Genomic DNA, 26,698 nt, shown 5'->3' with positions numbered 1-26,698 from the left:
ACCACATTGATGTTGCCCAACAGCCTGACTGCAATCTGCCGTTTGAATCAGGCCGCTACATTTCAACACAGAATGACACGGTGGTGACGTTCCATGAACACAGAAGGCAAATTAATGATATTCATTGATAGATGTGTTTATTCTTCGGCTGTACACTACGCCACCAGATGGCCCGCGGTGGAAAAAGTCTGTTTCGACTAGGAATGGCCCTTTGACTCAATGTCCTTGCTCTCGATTCATCATTTTTTATTTTTTCACATTAGTGGGATCGCGGAGAGTTTCTCACGCTGAATCGAGATTAATTAACCTCAGCCTGTCGATAAGCTGCGGTAATATTAGTCGTTCTTCGTCAAGGATAAAGATGTGTTGACGCACGTTTTTATCACATAAAAATATAATTGAGATAATGACACGCATATCCCAAAGATGGATATTTTTTATTCGGAATTGGATACTTTTAGTATCTGACTTCCGAAGACCTCCACCAAACTTTGACTTTCTCGATGAAAGTCATTAAAGTGGAAGTGAAAGCCAAAAAGGAAAACAGCGTGCGCGAGTTCTGAAAGGCTACATTGTCGAGCGTCTAGGTCGCTCGGAATCAAAAGACAGATTCAGGTTGGCCCCCCGAAGACCGCCGAGTCACGGCGGGATCACGGTGGGATACTGTTCCCGTTCGCAGGCAAAGAACAATATTTGGAATTGATGTGTCCTCTGGGAACAGGGTCAGGGAGGTACACGGTTAGTCTGAGAATCACAGTAGGAAGAAATATTCTATTTTCTTAACCACCCAACAACTCTGAACAAATGCTTACTGCTCGCTCCCCATTTTTTTTTTTTTTTCCCCATTGCAGATTTTATCGCGGGTTTTAATTACACCCACGGAAGCACATAATACGGGTGACTTGTGCATGTTTGTAAATGCGTGTGTGTATGAATTAGTAAAGTTCGACACTTAAAGGCGCGCCAAGTGCCAGAGAGAGATTTAACAAGCTCCAATAACAATATTTAATGAGCTTAATTAGGAATCCTGTTGATCCCGACGGAGGTGCCGGTAGAAGCCCGCTGCGGGCGGGAAATAGTTGGAATGGGCAAAAAAGAGAAGGACCTTTACCAATCTGAATATTCTCTTTATTAGTGCTGTGAAACTGAACAGAGAGGGGAAAAAAAAATGTGTCTGAGTGAGTTAAACTTGAGCTTGTTGTTTTGACTGAGTCCAATCAGAACAGAACATGTCACATCATCAAATAAAACGAATATGTTATTGGAACGCTTGGCTACACAAACCATCTGCGTCTCTCTCCGCAGCAAAAGTGAATCAAACCGCAAAAAGTCCCGTTTGCTTTGGCTCATCCCCGGCAACTCCCTTTTCCGCTTCTAAATGGACTCGCTCGACATTTAATCATGTCGCCGTCGGACTCGAGGGGTCATGTAAACACGTTATTTGGCAAACGTGGGACCAAATGAATGAGCTCAATGATGTAAAGAGAACTGTCAACGTGATATTTTTAAAAATGGGACGTGAGGTTGGGGGGAAAAAATAGCGGTACGGGAGAAAGGACTGATTTTGCTTCTTGTATCAAAACGTCTAACTACAAAATGGCCGTTCAATCGGATGACTACAAATCCAAACAGATTCTGGCATGTTTGGGAGGTCCCCTCAAAGTGCTGAGCCTCCCCAGAAGACCATGCGGCGGGGTCTGACAATGATAAAGTGACCTTTCAGATCATCATGATAAATCCTATCACAATCTCACACACACACCAACGATGACCGACCGCATGACAAGTTCACCCTGAGGGATTTAATCCATGCCCACAAACTTCTCAGGTATCGGAGGATCATCTGGCAGGTAGTGCTCAGAATGGGAGGGGCAAACGTGGAAGAGGCGCCGAGGTCAGAGGGGGCGGGGCTCGGACATCACAGTGCATCTATACATCGGCAGCCTTGAGCGAGGCTAAACGCAGAGGTCATCTTTCAGAGTCGATCTCCTGGTTTCTCCCATGCCTCCGGCCACTTCCCCTCGCGGTCTTTGCTATATTTAGCCCCCCCCCCCTTTCCCCCCTCCCAGGACTCTTTGTCCCCATCCCGTTCTCGGGCCGCAAGGAGTGGGCGACTCATCATTATAAATCAGCCTGTTAGGAGGGAATAAAATTTTAAACAGCTTCGCCCTGGTTTTCCCCGAGTCCAAGTCTCCATTAGAGAGACGGCGGCGCCAAATGGTTGCTCGCATGGCAACACACAGCAAATCAACACAACAACGCTTTTAATCACCCGCTCGCTCCTTTTGTTCGTCCGAGCCCTTCCGTGCGCAGCTCCTGGCAATAAAGAGCGCGCACGTTGCTCTAGTAAAGTCTTTACGCAGGCCGAGGTGCAGTAATGTCCGTGCAACCAAAAGTATTGCTTCATTACATCTGCATCTCCCAGGTCCGTCGCTCTCGTCTGCTTGTGGTAAAAATGTCAATGAAGTGGTCGTATAAAGGCTTCTGGGAAAAGCAAGATTTTGTGGGGTGACTTTGAAGGGAAAATTTGTGAGGATCTTATTTAAGGACACTTTCCACTCATCCTCAAGGTTCTTCACAAGTGACTCCGTAAGTTCTTGAGTAATAGTTGTTATTCTTCGCGGAGGATAAAGAATATATGACCGTGAGATGAAAAATGCTAAAAGCCGGAAGCTAAAAAAAAATCTTTCCAGAAACAGAACTGTTGGGTTTCGAGCCGCACATATGGCTGCACGGGTCAATGGAGATTAGCTGGAGTGAGAAGAGGAGCATGAGCTCATCTTATCATGTTGCCTCCATCCGGAAGAGAGCCAGGCCCGTTGACAGCGCACATAAAACAGCCAGCGGGGAGATATGGAAGCAGAAATCCAGAGCCCTGGCCACACAGCGGGAGAGCAAGAGAGGCCAAGGAGGCGCTGATACGACAGCAAAGAGGCAGATGGAAAGACAATGAAAAGAAAAAAAAAATTCACATCGGCATTAAGGGGGCGGACCGAGCTTCTCGCTTCGTCATCCCCGCTCTCGGCCTCCGGAGAAGGCGATTAACGACGATGGCGAAGAGTGTGTATAAGTGTGTGTAAGGCCTGATCGTTAGAGCGGCCAACTTGTGTAATACAATTATGGAGGCTGCAGAGAAACTGCTAATGTGCACGCGGCCAGCTCCGTCAGATGGATCAGGTATTGAGTTTTCGATGCTTAATTCACTTTCCAGTACACACGCGGGTGCATTAGTTAGATTAGAGGAGGGGAGGGAGGGGGCGGGGCAGGGCAGGGCGGGGGAGGCGAATGCCCCGTCGGGACGGACAGATTTGTTTAGTGGTGGCTGTCAATTATAACCCTGACCCTGGCACTAAATGGCTTCTCCTCAAAAGGAAGGCGGGGGAGGGAAGGGAACGGAGACAAAAGCAGGACAAGATTGGGAAAGACACGACCATTTGTTGCCTGAGATAACAAGTAACGTGGCGGCGAGTGAACAATGGTCCCGAACATACGCCGCGCCAATAAAGCAAAGTGCTGCGGTCGGAGAAGCCAACGAGATAAGCGGGCCGACGCGGTCGCTCGGACCGGGCCGGGCCAGGCTAGGACGGCGGTGGGCGGCTCCTCCCGAATATGAAATGGCAAAGGAGTGATTTGATTTGCTGTGTGTAGCAGTCACATGCAATTGGAGAGACTGATTGCGGGCGCAATTACTGAAAACCGCCATTCTGCAACACACAAAAGGATTGGACTCTTTTTACAAATACGAGTTTTACTTGAACTTTAGCAATCCAATAATCCTAAAAGGACTCAGTTTACTTTAGTTATTGTGGTAGAATTTAATTTGAGGACAAAACTTTGCGGAGGGACAACAAGTCTGCGAAGACCCAGCGAGGCGGCTGAACCCGAATGAACTGTCGCATAGAGCAACTAGTTTTGCACTAACTTGAAATTTTAAATCGCGGATCAATGGCTGCGTTTTTTTGAAGGATTTGGCCAGGTGACATTTTTGAAATTGGAATATTGTGGAATTATGGGAAGCAGTTGGGCCGCCTGTAGGTATAACGTGATATTTTCAGACAATAAATCAAATGCGTCTTATTTTGAGTCTTTCGCCGAGCGCCATTTACAGGGAATATGAAGTCGGCGCACATTTGGGTCGATGCCTTTGATCCCGCCTCCCTTCCTGCACAAACGTGTCTTTGTGTCAGCGCCGAGACGTTATTACCGTTTTCCGCTCAAAGCTTGAGCTCCTCCTCTCTTGGGGGGGGCCTCTCGCTAGTAGCGTTAGCTGGAGAACCCTCATCATCATCATGACCATCATTTTTTTTTTCCAGAAATAAATAAATGTGACAGCTTTTTCCTTCCCTTCCTAAATTAATGGCAGGAAAAAAAAAAAGATGGTGGGTGGTTAGCGAGGGGCACGCTTTCCACAGTAAACACGTCCCTTCTCCCGTGTAAACACGTGTAATCACGAAAAGATGGCCGCGGCTCGGCTCGTAATTATATTAAGCCGAGCGCTGAAATGAGATGAGTGACTCTTAGCAGAGTCTGCGAGCGTTGTCGCCGATTTCACCCGAGGGACTCCCGAGAGAGCCGCGGCAGAGGCAAACGGGTTGCAAATAATCTTGTAAGGATTCATTCGTCTTTGTCACGAGATCTAGGGACTGACACCTGCCGCCAGAATGAAGAGCGACGTGAGGAGAAAACGCGGAAACGTTGATGGATGTTGGACGGCGACGTCCTCGCCGCGCGACATCCATCAAGGTGTGATGGCCAGATGCCGACAAATTGGAGCATTTTTCCTCACCTTGTGATGATCGTTTTGAAAGGTGCCGTTATCGCACGTGTCAACAACATAATTATTTGCTCTGATTTTCATGTGCTGAATCCAAAACGGTCAAATTGACCTTTTAGAAAGATGGCCACCTTATGGGGTATTTTTGTTTTTAGTACTTTTTTACTTCATTAGCTATATTTATTATTTAGCGATCAGTAAGCAAAGTTGATAACATTAGTTAAGTGAGTTAGAAACTATTTTTTCTCTTAAATCTTAGATGAGGAACATTAACAAAACTTAATTGATTTTGGCATACAAACCTGATTGAGCAATGCAAAATTGCCACCTTTGCATTATCCAACCCCAAAACTAAGTAAAGTAGAACTCGCCGCTGCCTGAGGGACCCGCCCGCCCTTCGCTTTCATAGAGGCCTCGTCTTACCAAAACCAAGCCGGCGAAAGGAAAGAAAACGGAGACTACCAACCCGAATCGTCCGTCTCGGGTTTCCCGTGGCGTTCAAATAAAGTCACGACTGCAACAACTGCCAAGGAGGAGAAATGGCAGCCAAAACCAAAACCAGGTTGCGCACATATCTGGTGTTGCGCAGCCAGACAAGGCACAATAGGACTCAGATTACCGCGCCACATTTCCAGGAATTACAGGAGTGTATAAATATGCAAGGTTTCCTTTTCTATCGTTGCGCCGTTTGTGTTTGTTTACCGTTTTTTTCGCCCGTCTTTTCCATGAACAAAAAGCCACACAAAGAATAGCATTGGAGTTAATATGCCTTAATCCCGCATTCTCGCAGACTGCGCATCCTGTGGGTGAAAGCCGCACACTTTAAGAGTCCCTTCCCAATTCTCATCTCTTTTCATTCCCGGGCCTCAACCTCATCTTTTTTTTCCCCCCTCGATTTTTCGCTATCCCACTGGACAACATTGTTGCTTTTGTTGGCGGGTCTCACCGTGCCCGCTAAATAAAACATTTGCTGTCGGAAAAAGCCAGCGATAGCGCGAGCGAGTGCGGCTACGGCAGGAAGCCGGCGCGCCATTTTAGCCGTGTTGTAAAAACAAACGTGCGGTGTAAACGTGACGGCTCGGGAGGGACGTGTGCGATAATAAGCGGCCAGTGAAAGACGGCCATCGAGAGGTATGGTTTACCCCCGCACGGCTTCTTCCGTCGCCATTTTACCTGACAGATCGCCTTACCTCACCCCCAACCCCCAAAAAAAGAAACACAGAGCTCCCTATGCATGTCACTACTGAATTATCGTTTTCCGCTGTACATACTTTAATATATCTGCTGCAAACCATTACGGTGTATCACTTTACAAAAGTGCAGCTGCTGGACCCTCTGTGGGGTTACAGTACACACACACACACACCCAGAATGAGGGAAAGATGCCATTTTAAGAAGTTTTTCCTAAAACTGGTTCTCAACAGTGGAGCAATTGTGGGAAAATAAAAATTGCAACAACTTTGGCAAAAAGTACCAAAGTGAGACATCGCCATGCGGTACAGTGAGATCAACATATACGTCAACGTAGCAAGCTAGGCTATAGCTATGTTTTTGTCTTTTTTGTCATGCTTCCGTAGCAGTTGCTGAATGATAATTGAGTTTAAACAGAGTTCCCAGGTTTGTTTACAAAAGGGTTTACAACGTTCTTTGGTTACAATAAACAAAGGATAAAGAATGACAGCACGTTAGTCTTTTATCCTACTCAGCGCTGACAGTTTAGCGACCGTTGCTACATTTAGCAACTTTTCCGATTTACAGTACAACCCTGGACCTTCAAATAATTTTTTATATACATATATATTTGATGGCTAGACAGGCACTCCAGAGATGCTACTAGCAAGAAAGTGGATTTTCATTCAGAATATTCAAACTCTCTCGAAAGCATTTGATGGTACGACAAACAGTCCAAGAGGCTTCATCACTTTTTTGGTTTAACACCCTTGGAGTCTTTACAGCTCCTCTACATCAAAAGTTTCTCTTCAGGATTTATAGTGCAATAACATCATGCCATTCCAGCTTCATCCATATTTAATTGGCCAGATAATTTGCATCTTTATCTTCATTTCATACAGAATTGAATCCATACAATTTAGTTTTAAAAAATAAAATTGCAACCACTGTGAGGCTGGAGGACTCGCAGAAGGGTAAACAGTATGCTTCATCATCACGACCTCCATTACCATCATGCTTTGGTTTCCATCACGCGCATTCTCATTTCCAGAGGAGATATTGGAAAATGGCTAGACATGTTGTTATCTTGCGTATCTTTTTAAGTGGCAGAAATGGATGCAGAGTTTAAGAGTCCATTTCTGTCCGTAATGGAACAATCAATATTAATGTACCCCGTGGGGTTAATTATCAGACTCCAAGGTTACTGCTTGTACCTGTTCCCCGAGCAGCAATAATCAAAGGACGATAACAAAAGAACAGTCGGACCAGTCATAGCAACTTTTAATGTAGGGGTTTTTTTTTCCAATAGTTTAGAAAGCGACTTATTAGACGTATTATGGAAAATTGACTTTTTAAGCGGGTCTCTCAAGTGCCTGTCCACCCATCTAGTGTGAAATTAAACAATCAAGGCAATATTTTTTTTTTAATCTGACTATCAGAAAATGTGTCTTTGAGATGTGTAATATAAAAGTATTGGGTGTCAGTCAAGGTCATCATTGTTAACAGAAAAACTAACAAAGTTTTTAAATATTGCCAATTAATTTTATACTTCTAAAACTCTTTGGTTAAAATGTCCTTTGTTTTGACCTTTGTCCATTCTAATTTATTTCGACATGAGTTTTCAGTGTTTATTTTAAATGTATTACTAACTTAAGGCAGGTTGCTTATTTTATTGGACTTTTTTTTTTTTCGTTTATCTTGCGCTCTACAAAAATTAATTAAACTATTGAACACGGTTTAAAGCATTTGACACAAAAGTCAAAACAAAATAAAAAACTATAATGAAAAATCTAATTGTCTTTCCGGACGCACACAGCTAAACAGTATTTTTTTTTTTTTTTCCCCTCAAACTGTTGGGTCCACACACACGACGCACGCGCCAATATTTTGGGCCGCACACTTGAGCAGATTGGGAGCCCGTGGAGGTTAAATAGCAAACATAAAATGTGTTTACTGTGGAAATTCCAAGTAAGATTGCTAATCTGTATACAAAATAGCCGCCCATCCCCTCGATTTCAAATGTGTGACCTGGTTTACCGAGTGTGTGTGTGTGTGTGTGTGTGTGTGTGTGTGTGTGGGTTTACTTGTATTCTCATTGTATTCTAGAGCAACATCTATTATTCACCCACTGCCAACTGTTTGCTTTTCTCCTTGAAAACAGAACAAATGGAAGTCATCGTGTTAGCGTCTTTCCAAGACAAATTTGGATTGATCAACCCTAATTTATTGAAAGAATCAACATTTCGTCTCACGGAGACGCCGCGTTGGTTTCGCTTTAGGTGTCGCGCTGTCATGTCGGACAAGTGGGGAGTGACGACGGCGGCTCATTAATAGCGCTGACATTTAGCGGGGTGAACTTTCCGAAGCACGCCGGAGCCTTCCTGTCATTAACAACTTCATTGGAATAGCATTCATTATTGCAACAATACATACAAATCACTGTTGTCATTTAATCACCACATGGAAGCCTTTAGTCAGACATTTTTAACACAATCTTGTTTTATTGGGGATTTTTTTTGGTTTAGACTTTGGTACGAAAATTAGGTATTGAGGTTTGCTAATATAATGTAGCCTGTGAGCTAAAAAGAAGGTATTGGCCAAGGCTAGACAAAGCCGCCAGTGCATTTTCATGCAGACTAGCTAATGGTTAGCTAGCCGCTAACCTGACAACAGCCAACTGTTTGCTCTCATTCGGCGCCACCCACGTCACTCACCAGATGAAGGGGGCTTTTAGTTTGAGTTAAACGTCATGGTGAAAACCGGCAATACTAGTGACGCAATGTGAGCTTTAGATGAGCTGAAAGAAAAGCGAAGAGAAGCACAACTCCTTCCAGGCAATTGGACTTCTTTTGCTGAGCCGGCACCCACCCACGCTGTCCTTCTCCCAGATTGGGCTGTGCAGCCATACAGTGTAGTTGATGTCCTTTCTACGTGGAAGGAGTCATAAAACAACCCCCCCTCACCACGGGGCTTCTGTCTGGGGCCCCCATTTAAATGAGAACCACTGAGCTTGGCCCAGTTAAACAGTGTCTGCCAGTATTTGACCCACCAGGGACTGATCTTGGAGATACGGCACACACACACACACTCGCAAACACGATGTACAAACACAGAAAAAGCGCTGACGCTCAACTGCGATCTCAAGTTGCGAGCCGTTACCGGAACCACAGAAACAAAAGCTGGAACTAAAAGGGAAAAAGGTCAGGAAGTGAAGAGGGAGGTTGGGAGCGGGGGGCTCGGTCACTCGTTGAGAAAGTCGCCTTTCTAGCTCTCCTGTTACGTTCCGTTCTCAGCAATAAAAGTTCATGGGTCAGTTTGACCCAGACATATAATTTATATGTTCTAAAAGTGTCATAAAAAAAAAAAGACATAACTCCATTACTAACCATTCCCATTAAGTTTATTTATCACCCCGGGACATTCTTCACTGAAGATAACTTTTTTTTTTAAGTAAAGATGGATAATATATAAACTTTTTTCCTTTTTACACATAGCAAGTTCAAAACCAACAACTGAGTTTCTCCTTCTCCTACTGTTTACTTTAAAGTGGGTCAATTTGTATGGTATCAAACCTGCCGGGTTAACTTTTTAGGAGCCGCCGATGTATTCCGCCGCGATTGCCGAGACTCGTGCATGCACGATTACACACGCAAATCGAGCGGACTGTCAATTTGTCACATTCATCACGTGCCCTGCCTGACTCTTAACACACATTAGTGCAAAGTGAAGGTCTGTGGGAGCAGATTAATTACATATAAAATGCTGAAACTTTTAATTTAGCACCTCATTTCACTCTGTAAAAAAAAAAAAAAAAAAAGTTTACAGGCTGGCATTCTGACACAAATTTAATTCTACCCTCCTTTCCTCCAGCTCCCCCCCTGTTAATGGTCTGCTCTATTTTAAAAAGTCTGTTTGGCAGCTATGCAGATAACAGATGGAAGAAAAATGAGGGGAATTATGAGAAAGATTGATTTCCTGAGGATGAATGGTCTGGTATTCGCAGATTTATCTGAAACAGACTTTCTCAGACTCCCTGTTATTATTGAATAAACACACAAAGCCCCCCCCCCAACTTACACACACACATGCGTGCACACTACCGCCGTATGCAGACAAACAAGACTCATAGAAGAAAGCTAAGAAAAACAGGAGCACCCTGGATTTGGAAATGCAAATATTGGATGTGGTGAAGAAAGAGAGAAAATGAAGGAGACTGTTGAAACTCAAATGGCTCTTAGAAATCAGTCCCACCCTTAAAATGAGAGAGAGAGAAAAGGTTTGTGTTGTTTTTAAGTTATTTTACAAGCTTGCTCTTTTAACGGCGAGAAACCGTTGGGATTTTACGAGGAAGATTGTTCAAAAAAACTGTTGAAGCTAGAATGGCTCCCGCGAGACACGTGGATCGCCTTGCGAAATTAAAGTTTGTGCTTTTAAGGAGAGTTAAACAGTACAGAGTGTTCAAGAAATGGTTGGAAGTAAAATAAAAAAAGAACAATTCAAATTTGGATCAGCACTCAGTAAATCACTAGTCCCATTTTAAATGAACTTAGTTGGAACCGCAACAAAATTGGGTTCTTCTAATTTGATTATGATTTGGTGGTAGTCAATGCCAACGATAAAATAAAATTTTGCCTGCCAAACGTTGAGAAATTTGAAGGCTGACCAACATTTTTTTAGGAAATTCCATTCCTATTGCAAGTCATTAACACGTATTATACAAATTGAGTATTGCCAAACCAATTAAAACCCAATACAAGGAAACTCAATATAAATCTGTCTAGTTTTGTTCCTCCATTTTTTGCGTATGCCTCCGCTTCTTGAAAACAAAAACATGCGATCCCCTCTCACCTCTCCAACAAGTTTATAGCAAAAAGAGCAAACACTGCCCATCTTGCAGGAGCCGTAATGCAAACCAGAGGCTACGACTCCCTCCGCCCCTCCCTCTTTCTTTGCACTCATCTCAAATTCGACTTAAGGACCGGCGAGGACGGCTACAGTTCCTCATGCGAGCCTTGTTAAAAGGCCCCAAAAACAAACACAGACGAACAAACATTTATCAGCGGCAGGTCGCTTTAAGAGCGCTGAAATAACAGACGAGGATGCTGATAAAGAGGAGACAGGAAACGAGGGGGGGGCGACAGGGTGGGGGTCTCCTGCTCTCGTCTTTCAGTTGGGACCGGTGGCCTCCCCCCCCCCCGCCTGCCTGTCTGTTCTACCGACATACATTGACCACAAGCCAGCCCGAGCCGATATTCACGCAGGGTCTGGTAACCAGCAAGCTCCATCACGCCACGGACATGTGACACGAGGGGAAACGGCGCTCAGCTCCATTACACGTGTGGTGTTTCCACACCAAATAACTCATTACACACCAATGGCGCTCTAATTCTTCGGGGATTCTATATATTTGCTTTTTGGCCCGTACGCATCCGACTCGGCACAAGACAGGGCGCAAAACCAGGATTAAAGGTTTAGCTTTGTCAATCAGAGCGAGAACCCGGCGAGATTGAGAGAGAGAGAGAGCGATAGAACGAGAGAGAACGAGAAAGAGCGAGGAGGCTGATTATTCGCTCGACGCCTCCACGTGGGCGCCGTGTGACTCAGGTGTTGGCGTCACCCCTATTCACTTCTCAATTATTTTCCACCCGGGGAGAGAAGATAGACCGACTCACCAGAGCGCAAGATACAGTATGGCGGCTGCCTTGAATAACAAAAGAGAATCAGGGATGAGTGGAGATGTGCTTGGGGCTGGTTTTTAAAAGTGAAGGTGCATAATGATAAAAAAAAAAAACAGTGAATACCAGAAAAGTGCTTAACACATTCTGATTGTTCACACAATTGCATACAGGGTAAAGGAGGACGTGTCTATTTTTGTTCTCAGAGTTTCTGTAAAGTTCACAATTAAACACTGTTAATGGCTAAAAAAGTTACATAAATGGTACAATAATGTGTCCTATGTGACTCTAATAGTCTAAAGCCGTTATTTTGTTTAATATTGGGTTTGTGGGCTATAAAATAAAGCAGCAAAATCCACCTGTGTTTATTCTAAAGAGGCGGCCATTTTGCTGAAAATGGATACCAAAGCTGTTTTTTTGGGTTTATTCATGTGACGTTCACAAGCTGAGCTGTATAGAACATAATATTGTGAGTAAAATGTTGGTCTTGATTTTAAAGTATTAAACAGAAATGGTGGTAATCTTTGCATACTTTTTGGACATTCTTTGCTTTAAAGTCAATTTTTTAGACTAGGTCCACACTTTTACGTTAACGCAAGGAAAACAACAAGCCAAATGACCAGCGGTTTTGGCTGTTTATCTGCAGTCTAAGCATTTTTCCTTTTTTTTTTCTAATATCCATGTGCATATTTAAAAGTACATCGCAAATCCCTAATCCTCTTTGCTAGGTAGAATAGCATGTATGGCAGCGGTACAACATTCATTTTCTCTGTCCTCGCCGTTACGCAGGCTGAAATCTGAAATGAGTGCATTTCGAAGCGACATGAAAATGCAGAGCAACAGAAAAACAAATATGACATTTTCACTTACATCATCCACTCTGTCTTTTTAGAAAAAGACATGTTGCGTGTTTGACACAAGCAGCCATACGACAACTCAAAGAAAGTCATCACACAAGGGGAAAAAAAACATAAAAGAAAACATGTGCTACAGATTTCAGGCGACAACCCCCCCAAAAACAAAAGTTACTGCTATTTTTTTTTCCCCGCCCCTCAAAGTTAGTCATTTCCATTTAAAATGACATGCCGGCCAGCGACTTCCTGTCAAGAGGATATTAGTGGTTGAGCGCCGGGGGTTGTCGAGGTGTGTGTGTGTGTTCAGGTCAGGTTGCCAAATTAAAGGGGAAGAGTGGAGTGTGCACTTACGCTCGCTCACGATGTGCTCTGTCAGCCCCCACCGCCTATAATGGCACGAGGAGGGCCACTTAGCGAGTAATCACCCCCCCCCCCCGGCAGTGTCCTCCACGCCATCCACTCCCCTCCCTTCCAGATTCCCGCTCTGATCTCCAATCATAAATGAAGTGTGGATCAAGAGGACAGTGGTCCACGCACGTACATTCCCCCCTTGGCAGGCATCCCATAATGACGGAGCTCTTTGGTGACTAAAGAGGCCACGCAGACCTTTGAATGAAGGATGACTACGTCTAATGTGTTGGTTGGCCTTCGCCGCTTTGAAGGGCCATTTTCTGGTCGCAGGTAGGAAATGAGGCCACCCCCCTACCCCTCACGGTCATTACTCCCCATCTTGACCTGCTGACTGATTGCGACCAGGGCATATTATACAATTATTTTCATTTTAGAAAAAAGCTAAATGTGCACTGAAGTGTCCTATCATTGCCCTACTCACGCACATTACAGTGGAACCTCTGCACTCTCAGCACACCATTCATCCTGGGCCTGTTTTGCTTTTTCATTGATTTTTTACATGAAAGAGCATTTAATTTAACATTTAATTGAATTTCTTATCTTAATTCATCCCTGTGTCATCAATCTAAGTGGCAATAAAAGGAAGATTTTTGTACAAGATGTCAGTCTGCATGTGTTGCTGCACCGTTTGCAGTCAAACGCCTACAAAAAGGTACAAAAAAATTCATTGAAATATTAATTCTGATTAAAAATCTGAAAGACCCAAAAGTTAATTATCTGACTAACTTTGTCCATATCTGTTAAGTTCTCAGCAACTAAAAACAGCAACAATGATGAACACGTGACCCTTCCGAACGAACTATTCGGAATCATGCTCCGCCTCAACGAATCCCCTCTCCAATAGCGTTGGTTTGAAAAAGCAACATATTCCATGGCTTGTGGAATGAGCGCTTGGCGTGCACTACTAGCATAACGTGTATATTACGCAGGGGACACAGGTCAGCTACTCCGCTCTGGCTGTCAAGTATTTGTGGCGCACCGTGCTAATGGACTGCTAATAGAAGTGAATGTTGCTCCCCTGTAGTGGAAAGTGTCACATCGGGGTGATTAATGACACCCGCGACCCCACCCCCCAACACACACACACTCCGAGGCCACACTTGTCTATTGCTCCCTAACTTTTTTCGTCAACCTCCTCCTCCTCCTTTCCTTCCTCTTCGTTTCTCTCTGCGCTAATCGGTCTGTTCCATTGTGTTCTCGTCATTCCCCTTCAACATTTCTCAGGAAGGGAATCGACATGAAAGCAATCAAGAATGTCGAATTCAGCTTTATAAAACACAAACATAGAGCAAGAAATGTGGAAAAAAAAAATAGTTCCACCAGTGGGTGCAGTCACATACAACTTAACACCTCATCAGGAGTTACATTCAGGCCGGTGTTTGTAATGAAATATTGCGGTTTTCCAAAGCCGAGACTAAACGAGCTTGAAATTTGACGGATTTCAGACTGGAAAATATAACAGCCATTTGGAGTGACATCATTTGAGCTTGGAGGAGAGTTGAAGTGAAAGTTGCCCTGCTCATTCATTCCAGTTGCGGCAAACGAAATTTCGATGGCACCGAGTTGATGTTCACTCTTTCCATATGAGACTTCACGATCTTGCCTAGCAAAAAAACAAACGCCACAACTAGCATCCTTAAACAGCCTACACATTTTCTTTTCGCCCCCCCTCATAAATACTACATGAAATCAAGAACAGCAGCAAGCTCAGCAGCCGCTTTTCCTCATTCATTATCACTCGCTACCAGCCGACCCCATGCATCTTTGACCCATCGCATCGCTGGCCTCTTTTACTAAGTAGCCTCTCGGCTCACCTGAGCGCCACAACGCGGAATGATAATATCCCCTCAATTACATGCCGTTGCCGACTTTAATTGCGTCACGCTGGAAGCCCGTCGGGGTCGGCCAAGGGCTATCGTGTGAGGTAATTCCTTCGCGCACAATGCGCTCATTGTGCACGCAGGGCCGTGCTTGGAGAGTGACCGCTACGGTTGTAATGTTAGCGCCCCCCGAGGAGCAAGTTGTCAAGCGGCGGGAAAGCCTGCAAGAATCATAATGATAGAAATAACAGTCACTTTTAACGGGGCGGCTCTCGGATCGGTCAAAGCCGGAGCGCTGCGGCGCTGATCGTAAAGTCTTAAAGTGCACTGAGTCACAGACTATATATATTAAAGATCCTTTAACTTTTCCGCCTATAATCAACACCCGGAGGACACATCATCAAAAAGGAGCATAAGAACGCCATTGTTGTTTGGGCACCAGCACCCTGAATTTGATTTAATACCTGCTCGACATTGTCATCATTGCCCTACAGGCGCACATTATCAAAATTTAGTGTCGACATTTGATTTATTTATCTTTACACCAAAGAATAAAATTCTGTGTTTTGCTTTTTCCTTAACTATGTGTTTTTATCACCTTGAATCACTCAGACTTCATAAATGGAGTATTCATGAAATTAACAATTGTGGCTTTGGTGCCAAAAAAGATCAGAGGAGAGCATTTAAATATTCAAAAAGAAATAGAGAAAAACAGTTTGAGACAATTTGGATGCACGAAAATAATTCATTTTGTTTTCGGTACTCATTACTCCCAATCAAGAGGCTAGGATTAGGGTAAAAAATAAAACTGATCAATAAAATGCATGGAAGAATGCACAGATGTATAAAAAGAAAAAAAAATCAAAAATATTTTAAAACTATAAGTATACAAGCTTCTAAGCAGACTGACCAAGACTTAAGGGGCTAACACAAAAGTGACAGTGCCACCTAGTGGCCTGGAATGCACAATACCAGCCTGTAAACAACAAAATTAGAGTGCCACTTGTCGCTTTAGCCGCAAATGCTCCTATGATTTCAATCCCAAGAACCATGCTTAAAATTAGAGCTGTAACTGTAGCTTCTTATGAGCACCGCGGCTAATGAAATCTTAACCAGAGCAAATGTTTTGAGGTATTCACTCTCTAAGCCTCACACGTACACACTCGGGTTTTTCGAGGGGCCCCGCCGGAGACACCTGAAGTACATCTGTTCTTGCACAAAGGCTTTCCAATCAAAATGCTGTCACGCAGCGCCCTGCGAGTTCTCAGGCAGCTTCTATCTGCCTCAACCTGTCTTCTTTGTCACCAGTTCAGAAGGTTAATGAGAACTCTTATTTCCCAGAACTCACTCACAACTCAGATGGGGCCGCAGTGACGGCCCATACGCGTTCAAATGAGATTAAAGGAAACTCCCACACAAATATAAAACTTGAATGGCTCTCTCAATGGACCGCCGCCAGGGCCCAACAATGCTGATTTAGATTAGAACCACATTGGGCAGGACCTTCTGTTGTCATTAACATCCATCCACTTTTCCCATAGTTAATGGAATATATGTCATATGGTGGAAAATGTTCAAGTGTAAAATAGGATAACAAAAATGAGGGGGAAAAAGCAGATTATGGAAATCGGCAAGCCGATTAATCGAGTCGGTCCGATCACTAACATCTTCACTGACACAAGGCACCTAGACTGCCGGAAAATACCAAAAAAATAAAACTGCTTGGCTACCTGTACCTCATCTGATAAATTCAAGTCACTTCCTGCTTGGTTATCGTACGTCTGTCAGAAAGGGGCACAAAAAAACGAAATCTGTCCGATTATCGGTATGCGTGTACCCCGCTTAAGCAGCAGGGGTGTCCCGGTGAGTCACTTTGATCGCGCAGTCGTTTTACACTAAAGACGTGAACCTCCAGCGACTTGAAAAACGAGTCCAGCTCATCAGCGCGCTTAAATTAGCCCGTTAATTACACCGAGCTAAGACAATGTTCTGTTGCTGTATCGACCTCTTAATGGCCAGAAGAAGGGCCTTATTCCCATCAAGTCAATGACACCGGGTGGGGATGAGATCTCTGGGGCTCTTGTGGGCGTATTATGTCATTGCACCGAGCCCGTTAAAGAAACCGGACCTGTTATCCGTTGCGGCTTTTCCTTTTTTCACTCATTAACTATGCAGGAGTCAGATGGAGGCCTGAAACGACCAGATAAGGTTGCTGGTTGCCAAATGTAAGCGTCTTTGCAAAGCTACAACTTCTGCCCTACCTCCAATAAAAAAAATTTAAAAAGTTTGGAGAGGTACAAAGCCACGTTACACTTCTCGGCCTTTTCCGGAAAGCTCTTACGAAGTCCTTTCCGGACACAAAGACGCAAGCTAGGCTTGTGACACGCATAGCGAGAGCCCGCACAAACCAATTCCAACACCTTGTTCCCCATTGTTTGACATCCCATCTGACTTGAGAAGGCAGCAGATTAAAGTAAATGACTCCGGGTGGCTTGCGACGCTATCTCAACGCTTGGCAGACAGCGATGAGAGCGAGCGAGGGGGTGAGAAAAAAAAAAGACTAAAGACTCGCCTGGAAATGTTCTCACAATAGAAACGTCACCCTTGTTTAGTTGAGGATGAGGAATGTTTCCCGCAACCCCCCCCCGCAATTCCCTTAGAGTTGACATTTAACAAGCCCTCATAAGTGTTTTTCTTTAAATCAGTGACTAATAGCAAGACATTTTTTTTGAGTTAAGGTTATAATGTTTCTTTTTATATAGCATGCAAAAATTATTCAAATTGAACCAATTTGGTGGCACAACTATATGCAAGAATTATTCATGTCTCTGCTTTGTGCTGCTTTTTCCAATTTGTCCTTCAATTGTTTCCCTTTTGCAGTGCTTTGTTCAGTTTGATCATTTGTTGTGACGTCCGTGAAATTAAGATTTGTTTTGTTCAGTTTTTGCTATGTTAAAATTCACCTCATTGTACTATTCACAGCATAAATTCATGCAAATAACAAGTCAACATTTATTCACAGAAAAACGGTGCCCAACTATGTCATCTCAATGATGTCATCGAGATGACGCCCAAAATAAAAACACTTTATCCCGTAATCCTAATTACCTGAGAAGTTAACCTGAGCTTTTAGTATTTCACTCATGTCTCCCATCCGGAGTTTACAGCCCAACTTTTCCTCCCAAAAATACAAGTCCCCAAAAAATGTCATGCGAACTTTACCTTGAGCCAGGCTGGTGCGGACCGTGGTCAGGAGCAGAAGCGGCAGCAGCACCGGCAGGGTGCGCATCTCCGGCGGGGACCTCCTCGCTCCTCTCCGTGCGTCTCTAGCAGCGTCGTGGCCCATGACGGTGGAGCCAATTTTGCGCTCCCCGGGGCGCTGTTTGCAGTTTTTTTGCACAAAAACGATAAATTAAAAACTAAAAACTTATCAGCCCCGAAAAAGTATGCTGCCGTTAATTAATCCAAAACAGCTTTGCGGAGCTCCACTAGAGAGGACCAGGTGGCGTTAGAATCTCTGCCCGTCTGCTGCACACTTGAGCAGCTCACTTGTGGATCGACGCCCCGGTTGCGGACGCATGCTCCGATTTAAGTCCTCCACGCCGCTTTCCCCAAATTCCACGTTGCGTGTGTGAGTAAGCTCCGTGTTTGTGTACGTGTGTGTGACTGACTGCGTGCGCGCTCCTTCCACTGGCTGTGGACTGAAACAGTCAAGAAAGGAGAGGAGAGGTCTCTGCGGCTACCTTTGCTTCTCCAGCCAATCCACAAGCTCGTGGAAAGTGGCGGCGCGTTAACAAAACCTGGCGTGGATGACGCTGACGAGAAGGAACGGACGGGGGGCGAGCCGCGTAACATGGACCGCACGATTGCATCGAACCGAATCGAATCGGCACCTCTCGGTACGGAAGGATCCCACAGAGTGTTTGCCACCACCTGATCCTCAATGTTTTGCAATGTTACGACAGTACGCAAGTCCTGCTCCGATCCACATGGACCCCTGTCCTGCCTGTTTTGCATGTTTCCCTGCGGCAACACACCTGATTAAAAAAAAAAAAAAAAAATCAGCTCATCAGCGAGCTCTAAAGAAGCTTGTGAACGAACTTGATTTTTTGAATCGAGAGTTACTGCTGGGGGACTAATTTGCAAACAGGCAGGAGAGCGGCCATTAATGACCGATTTTGGACACTAACTGTGTTTGTGCACATTTTGGTGATTGCGTTTGTAACTTAAGTTGCAGAGGATAAAGAATATATGACAGTCCGAGTAGGGTTAAACTGAAAAACTAAATGTGTTGATGCAGTGTTTGTGTCAAAATATCAATTGCTTACAGGATTACATCGCATTATGCTCGATGCGGCTGTTTTCAACACGTTTTGTGTTTGATTTCACATTGTGACATTTTTATTTGCTAGGGTGTAAAATGGCTCAATAAAGGCTGGAAAAACAACAGATCTCTCCAAATGATCTCCTTTGCTTGTGCAGGTGTACCTAATGAAACATCCCGTTTGTATCTATCTCATTGCACAGAGGAAATTTACTCCTGCGGTTCTGATTCGAGGCTGATTTTCTACATATGACGGATGTGGAAGCAATGCCGCCTCCCGGTGATTAATGTGAAATATGGGCATGACACTATCTTTCGCCAAATGAAATGTGATGACTTTTAAAATATGAATCTAATTCCCGCGGCCCTCCATCACCATTTGCAGGGGGGTGTCAGCGGGCAGCTGTCACGGCATTCAGCTTCTGGCTTTAATGTAAGGACGATGCAGGAAATTACTCCTGTCTGGCACGCCGAAGATGAGCGCGGGATCGTTTCACTTTCGGACACTTGCATTCAAACGCCTTGGCTGTAAGGTGGCGGCGTCAACACAGTGAAAATAGGCCAGCCCCTGCGTGAATGCATCGCTATCATCACATTCCAGATCAGCTCATATGTGCTCGATACGAAAAACTGAGAGAGGAAAGTGAGGTCGCCGTCATTCTTAAACAATCCCGAATCGTTGTTCGTGTGAAACATCTTCTCCGGCCGCTTATACGCACTTAACCCTGCCGTCGGTGTGTCACGGAGCGGGAATTCGCCGATTGGACTTTATTTTTCCGCTTTGCGATGGCTTGTATAATCTTTTTTTTTTTTTGTTTCGCTGACTGGAGTGGAAAGAAAACAGCAAAAGAGCTCAGCTGCGGTTGTTTCTAGTTCATCTTTTTCAAGGTTCTATATTGTGAGACTCAATAGCTATTTATTGCTACCTTGGACACGGTTTACCATTGTCGGCAAGGAGTGTCATGCCGGTTCCAGCAGATGGCGCTGTGGTGGACTATCTCGACAGAAGAAGCTTGGTTGTCTATATGAGAAAACACACCGAGTGCCTCCAGCTGACCCGTGGGAGCCCGGAAGCAATGTGGTGTCCACAGTAGGCGTTAAAAAGCGCAATATGACAGAAGTGTGAACGCCACCCGGGTTGGTAACACCTTCTGCCCTTTCCCCCCAACCGCCCGCCCCCTCACCACTCCCCGTTACATGTCCACGTCTGGTTTTAGTCTCAGTATATAAGCATCATCAGAATAGTCTGGTGTTAACTGATTTGCCTTTTCCTAATGGAGCCATTTAGCTTAGCTTAGAATATCCACTATCTCACTCCAGACAGAATAAAAAAAAAAATCACTAAAACTATTAACTGTAATTTAGACTGCATTTACCAGAGCACTTTGCATTATCGGATTCCACCGTCCCGACCTTGCGGAAATGTGTAAAATGACCACGACCTCTTGGCGGCACATTATGAAACGGTGCTGAAAGATGTGTTCGAAAATTGGCGTGCAAACAAAAACTAGTTGGGCTCTATAAGGGAGTTGTTAGCATGAGGTTGAAAAAGTAGAAATTGTGCCGCACAGACCGAGTGTTAGCAATGCTAATTTTGGCTAGCTGGTCAATAAGGCTTTCCATTGAGTGCTAGCCTTCAAGCGGTAATGTACACCATGCAGATTTTTGCTATTCACAACCCAGTCCAATCTTTATTCCCTGCGAATTGTGGGGGATCCGCTCAATTTGTTGTTTTAACTGCACGGCAGACATCCCATAATGCATTTGGCCACTCAGCAGATGACCATCTCTTGGCCGTCAGGCAATTGCTCAATTAGACAAGGAGACAGACAGTCGGACCGGCCCATAAACAAACAAACAAAATGAAAGATGCTAATGCACGGTCGATGTAATGCAGTTTGTGAGATGGAAAAACTCACACACACAGACACACACATATGCCTTGGCGCGATTCTAATTTTAAAGATAAACATCGGAGAGTGAAAATGCAATAGGAAATTAATCATAGCTACGAGTTAAGTCACCTTTAGGAAATTAATCATAGGTATGAATTAAATCACCTTTAGGCTTATCCGTCTTTCTCAGTCCACCAAGTTTACAGTAGGAATACGCGAGTCGATGAGTTGACCTGAGTCAGACTTACTATAGGTTGCCAATTTTAGAATTTGGGATTTGCGTGGCTAAATAAAAGACTATGTTCTAATCCTTTGAGGAAGGCTATTTGAACAAAAACTGTGCAGCAACACATGTAGACAGACAATATAACAGGCATGTATTCTTTATCCTCTGCAAAAACAACAAATACTCCAGAATACTGAGCCACTTACCGTGGTAGGGTGATAGTCTTCTTCTGTTTGCATGACTATTTGATACTGCCACCCAGTGACCAATTGGTGCACAACACACTGAAGACCTAGGGGAGGAAGAAAAATGCAATTGGATTTTTCAAAAACATTCAGCTTGAATGAGGATAATGAATGAGTTAATTTTTTTTTTTTTTTTTGCAAATCAAATTAGTGACAATTTTTGGAGTGATGTTGGCACACGATGCAATATAAAGCAGTATAAAACCAGTTTGAACGACACAGTGTTAAGTTACTCAAGTAACTTTTTTTTTTCTTGAAAAATAGCAAATTTGGAGGCGCGCCGATTCCGTCCGATGACATGCGACTTACTTGTCGCCCCCAGCCGCCCGCCCGCCCACCTCTGGATGGCATGAACGCCGGCGTAGGTGTGTCACAGAAAAGCTGCTCGCCATCAGCTTTGGGCACACTTTACTGCCGCTCTTGATATCAGTATTAAAAGTGATTTGCAACGCCGTATGTGGCAAGGAATCAAAACTTAATTTAGGCAGATAAAGATGCCATTTGGGAGGGAGATAAAGTGCTGCATCATGGGAGATGTGTTCCCCGGCGTGCTCTCAGCGCCTCGCCCTTACAGCACCCTCAGATTTACTGGCTCCTTTTTTTCTTCCCCCCACTGCTCCATAAAACAGCAAATCTGCTCACCAGGCGACACAGGCAAATGTTAATGGATTCATTTGTCAAGAACCTTCCACTTATTTACAGTCCTCTTCCATTACCGCCGCGACGCCTGCGGGAGGAGAGTGGAGGGGAAAAAAGGGGGAGAAAAAAACTGTGGCCAAAGTCAAAATATCGATTTGCCTGTCCATCAAGGCCGGGACTTCCTGTAAAACACGCGTGCACGCAAACACACACTATAGACAGATTTTTTAACTTGTTTTATGTCACAGTTTTTACCTCTGAGACAATTGCGCAATCTAATTGTGACATATGTAGGCTATCCTGTTGGATTGTCGTTTTGCTGGAGGGGTTTGTTTTTGGAGGTGGGTCACTATTTGATCTGGTGTATATATTTTTCCAGCACGTGGCAAAATTTGTGAGGTTTCACGCATGTTGAGGCCTCCAGAATGGCAACGGTTGCAAGAATAATAAACACAGCTGCTACCCGGGCCTCTCCAAAACTCAAATGTTAATGAACGTTAAACAAGCAGCCGACATGAGAAGCCCGTCATTTATTCATTATCTTGTTTTAAACAACCAGGCACAGCGAGGGTTTAAATATTTCACAGGAAGGAGAGTACATTGAAGTTGGAAAAGTTGGAAACGCCTTTTAAAATATGTCGGCAATGCTGGATTATGCTTACCTGAAATGGAGCGAGAGAAGCGACATGAGGCTTAACCTCGTTGTTCGGATGACGATCGCGGAGAGCCTCGCCTTATCCTCGAGTCACAGACCGCTAGCTCGTTCCAACAATTTGGGATCGTCATCAAAACAGTGAGGCAGGTCAATAAGAGGGTGTTTGGGCATTGGCCCTCCACTGGTGGTGCTCACCACATTAGTTTCCCTGAAGACAAAAAAAAAACATACAAAATATTCATATTAAAATTTAAATATTTTAAAATATATTTATTAATGATTGCTATACTATTCTTTGTTATTCTATTATATGTTATTCAATGCTAAGCTATGCTATGTTATTCAATGCTATGCTAAGATATGCTATGCTAGTAATTCATGGTTCAGAAAACCAGAATTGATACTTTTCTTGTAATACAGACTTTTATTGCTTGTGTTTCTTCAAAAATATATGGGAAAAGGATTTGGGGGGGAACTGCATATTATATCACAATCGCAATCTTGAGAGGAGGACCAAAGCGCAGCACTATAGGCTATAGAATTACAACGGCAAGCAGTCGACGTAAGCTCTTGTTGTGTAGTATTAGTTGTAGCGCTTTATTAATCCTCCGCTGGGATTTTCCCTCTCTCTCTCCTTTTTGATTTTTTTGTGATTACAGCAACATCAAATGACAGCGACAAACAGAAACAGGTCACATATGAGCCAAATGCTCATGCTCGTTGCCAGTTTTTCTCCAAAGTATCCTGTGTGGCATGCAGAGAGACCCCCCCCCTTTTTTTTTTTTAGAAGCATCATATCAAATGTTTGTCACCTCACCGTGAAGTTTAATATGCTCAATGTTGCAGCATTCATTAAGGTGGCTCGGTGATGAACTGCGTTGCGTTGTGCAATGGTTGCGTAAAAGGGGCTAATGTAATGTATCAAGCCGCTATGAAATGCCGTAATCGCAAGCCTCGGGCAGACTGGTTAAAAGCCCCAAGCTGATGCCTGAGCAGCGCCCAAAAAACATGAGACAGCCACACTCCAAAGGCAATGAAAGCTGAAGGCCACAACACAAGGCTGTCGTGAGGACAATTCCATTTTGTTTCTGTTTGCAACCGAAATTGCACATTGGTTACATGTTATTTGAATTGATGTTTTATTGTTGACTTTAATTGCATTTTGAGTTTATTTTATTCAGTTTATAATATTTTTAAAACTCTTTTTTTATTAATAATTTATTGTTTTATATTATTTTTGGTTTATCTTATTTTATATTAACCACTCAGTGAGGCGTAAAATATGCAATATAAAACAATAAATGGTGTATGGAATTTTTTAGTTGAGTTTTCATTTTTCTTATTTTCATTTTCAATTTCATTGTTTTACTTAGTTATGTATATGCTCCATTGATATGCACTTTAAGTTACATTGTATTGTAATTTTCATTTCCAATTCATTGTAAATTAGCCTAAACTGGTTTTATTCCATCCCATGGAAGTCATAAAAATAAATCCATTTACATTCTCTTCACAGAATGTTTGTGTGAATCTGCACCTGAATCAGCACCATGGACAGCACCACTGCTTTATCAATACACACAATACCGGTACGACTACAAATATCTCACGTCTTCCCTGATCCTCATGTCCGATAAGTTAACATCGGATGAACGAGGAGGAGGAGAGGGTTTTCAATCTTTTTTTAAAAAAATAAATCATATTACTGACACAGTACTGTATATTGACAGGCGTCAAGCGAGTATGTTAAAGTGATACAAATGCATTCCACACGCTAATCCACTGAGTACATAATTAGTTATCGGAAAATCCTAATATTGGAATCGACATCTGCCTCAAAAATCCATATCAGTCAAGTGAGTATGAGAGGTGGGCGTCAATTATTAGCGTTTTTTCACAATTCGATCCAAACCCCTTGCGAATAGCTGAGATTACAATTTAGCCTCCAATAACATGTTTATCACAAATATCACACAGTCAATGCGGTATATCTCGACAGGAAGCGTCCTCGGCCACCCTGCTTTCCTCCGGTCCCTGGCCCTGACATCCCAGGAGCAGGTTTGGCCCCTCCCAAGTAAACAGACATTTATCACTCGGTGTGAGGGAATCGTCTAAGGGACGCCCGAAAGCTTTTGAATGGGGCCACAGAGCGGCACGGGGGAGTTGGAGATAGATGTTGCACGGGTTCGCGAGGCCTCTTCTGGGATGCGCTCGGCACCAGCTGACGAGGTCGGCGTGGCCACCTTGCTTAAGTGTGTCAAGGACGGAAAAGGGGAGGAGGCGCAACTTTAGCTTGGAGGGGGGGAAATCTGATGCTGTGCATGCTATGCACTTTCAAATCTCAACTAATTATATAAAGTATCCTCTCGACATGTTTTATGTTGCGCGGAGCACAAAAGTCGTGTTGCTCATAAGCCGTCATGTGCTTTTTTTTTTTTTAATTAAAAGTCAACCGTGTGTTTACCAACAATGCTGTTCTTCACGCAGCCAAAATTGTTCATCAAAGAAGAATGGCTTCCTTTCACGGATTCACCGAGTTGCAGTTTGTTAACTTTTATGAAGTACGCGTCACGTCTCGGAGCCATTAGGGGTTGCGCTCGTTAAGACCGTATAGCACTCCCAGCCTTAAATGGTTTAAAACGTATTGATGCTTTCAAAGGAGCAAGAAAGGGATCAATGATGAGACGTCTGTCATATTGCGCAATGTGATAATCTGTGGAAATTTAACATTCTAAAGATTAATCCGGAGCATGATCCCTTTATTGTTTAAATAATTAAGGTGTGCATGCCGACTCTTTTGTGTTGTGTTGAGTACGATATAAAGATTTAAATGTCGTTTGCAGAATCAAACGCGCTTTTTGGGTGAAGCCATCCAACAACTGGCGTCTTGGCAAAATGGGAGCGACAACGAGCCAGATGGCTGCCAGAGCATTGTTTGGGTGTTGTTAGGGAAGCAGCAGACTTCCTACTTAAAGTATATCTTTTGTGCATTTTTTTTGCCTCTTTGTTATAAAGCTCAATAAAGCTGTCAAGCCATGCTGGTGAATCGTGGCTTTATTTATTTATTCATCAATTTATCTATTTATCTATTTATTGAAGGGAGGTTTCTTAGGGAAGAGAAAAAAATGCAACTAGGTAAATTCGGATTAGAGTATTTCAAACAATGACAAGAGGCTTGTATTCCCTCTAATTTAGGGATTTTTTAGCAGGCTTGGGCAAAAAGTCCAAATTCCTTCTCGATGAGACAAAAGGAAAAAAACAGCAACGTTTAAATCCTTTTATGTCTTGTGCGGGAGCATCAAACCGGCCGTTCTTTGTCCAGGTGTGTGTGACATGACACGGCCGGCTTGTGTTTGCGATGACTGCCACTGAAGTCCAAGTCAACAGTGATTTATGAAGGCCTGAGGGTGGAAGCTACGCCTTCCTAAAAGCTACTGTAAACACGCTCTAATGGCAGCTCAGGAATCTGTTTGACTTTTTTTTTACGTTCCAACCTTGATTTCCCCACACAGGAAAACTCCTCCAGGCTAAAAGATGCATTATTCCATCAAGAAAGGAGAATACGAAACCTCCTCTCCCGACGAGATGGCTTCAAGTCGTCGCGGTCGAGCGGTGGGATCGTGTTCTCCCGTAACCCGAAACCCGAGCTCATCAAAGAAATTCCAATAAGCAGTAAAGACATTTCCCAGCGAGCGTCCTGTGGGGTTCCTGCGGACGAGGGCGGGGTCGCCGCGTGTCAAACTGCAATCTGGTGCCATTACTCAGCACGGGTCAGCGCTAATGTGTCACTCACCCAGCTGCACCGTTTGGGGAGTGCGGGATTTACACGGCGGGGCCAAGTGGCCAATTTGGTTTGAATGTCCATTCAGGCCATGTTGGAAAGGAAAAACCATACCAGAGTGTAAATCTTGCCTTACAAAAAAGCCGCATGTAAAGTGACTTTCTCAACCATTGCTGCATGGGATACAAAATGTGTGTAGCCAAAAAGCGCTAAAAACAATGTACTGTAT

The 26,698-nt window shown here is 43.8% G+C and overlaps 1 protein-coding gene across 4 annotated transcripts in view; it reads right to left on the bottom strand.

Moving 5' to 3' along the window:
- unc5cb (unc-5 netrin receptor Cb) overlaps positions 1 to 26,698 on the bottom strand; it is a 123,186-nt gene that overhangs the window by 58,424 nt on the left and 38,064 nt on the right. For all 4 annotated transcript variants that reach the window (XM_088391487.1, XM_088391485.1, XM_088391488.1 and 1 more), the window contains 3 exons: positions 22,696 to 22,896; positions 21,356 to 21,441; positions 17,927 to 18,083 (listed from right to left, as the gene is read on the bottom strand). In XM_088391487.1, coding sequence (XP_088247613.1) covers positions 17,927 to 18,083; positions 21,356 to 21,388 — 190 coding nt within the window. In that variant the 5' untranslated portion in view covers positions 21,389 to 21,441; positions 22,696 to 22,896. The remainder of the gene's footprint in view (positions 1 to 17,926; positions 18,084 to 21,355; positions 21,442 to 22,695; positions 22,897 to 26,698) is intronic.

This window comes from Syngnathus floridae, chromosome 12 (genome assembly GCF_059516105.1).
Source record: "Syngnathus floridae isolate MCC-2025c chromosome 12, RoL_Sflo_1.0, whole genome shotgun sequence".
NCBI classification, from domain to species: domain Eukaryota; kingdom Metazoa; phylum Chordata; class Actinopteri; order Syngnathiformes; family Syngnathidae; genus Syngnathus; species Syngnathus floridae.
Note: the sequence above shows the minus strand (reverse complement) of the source record. Positions and strands in the feature narration are given on the sequence as shown.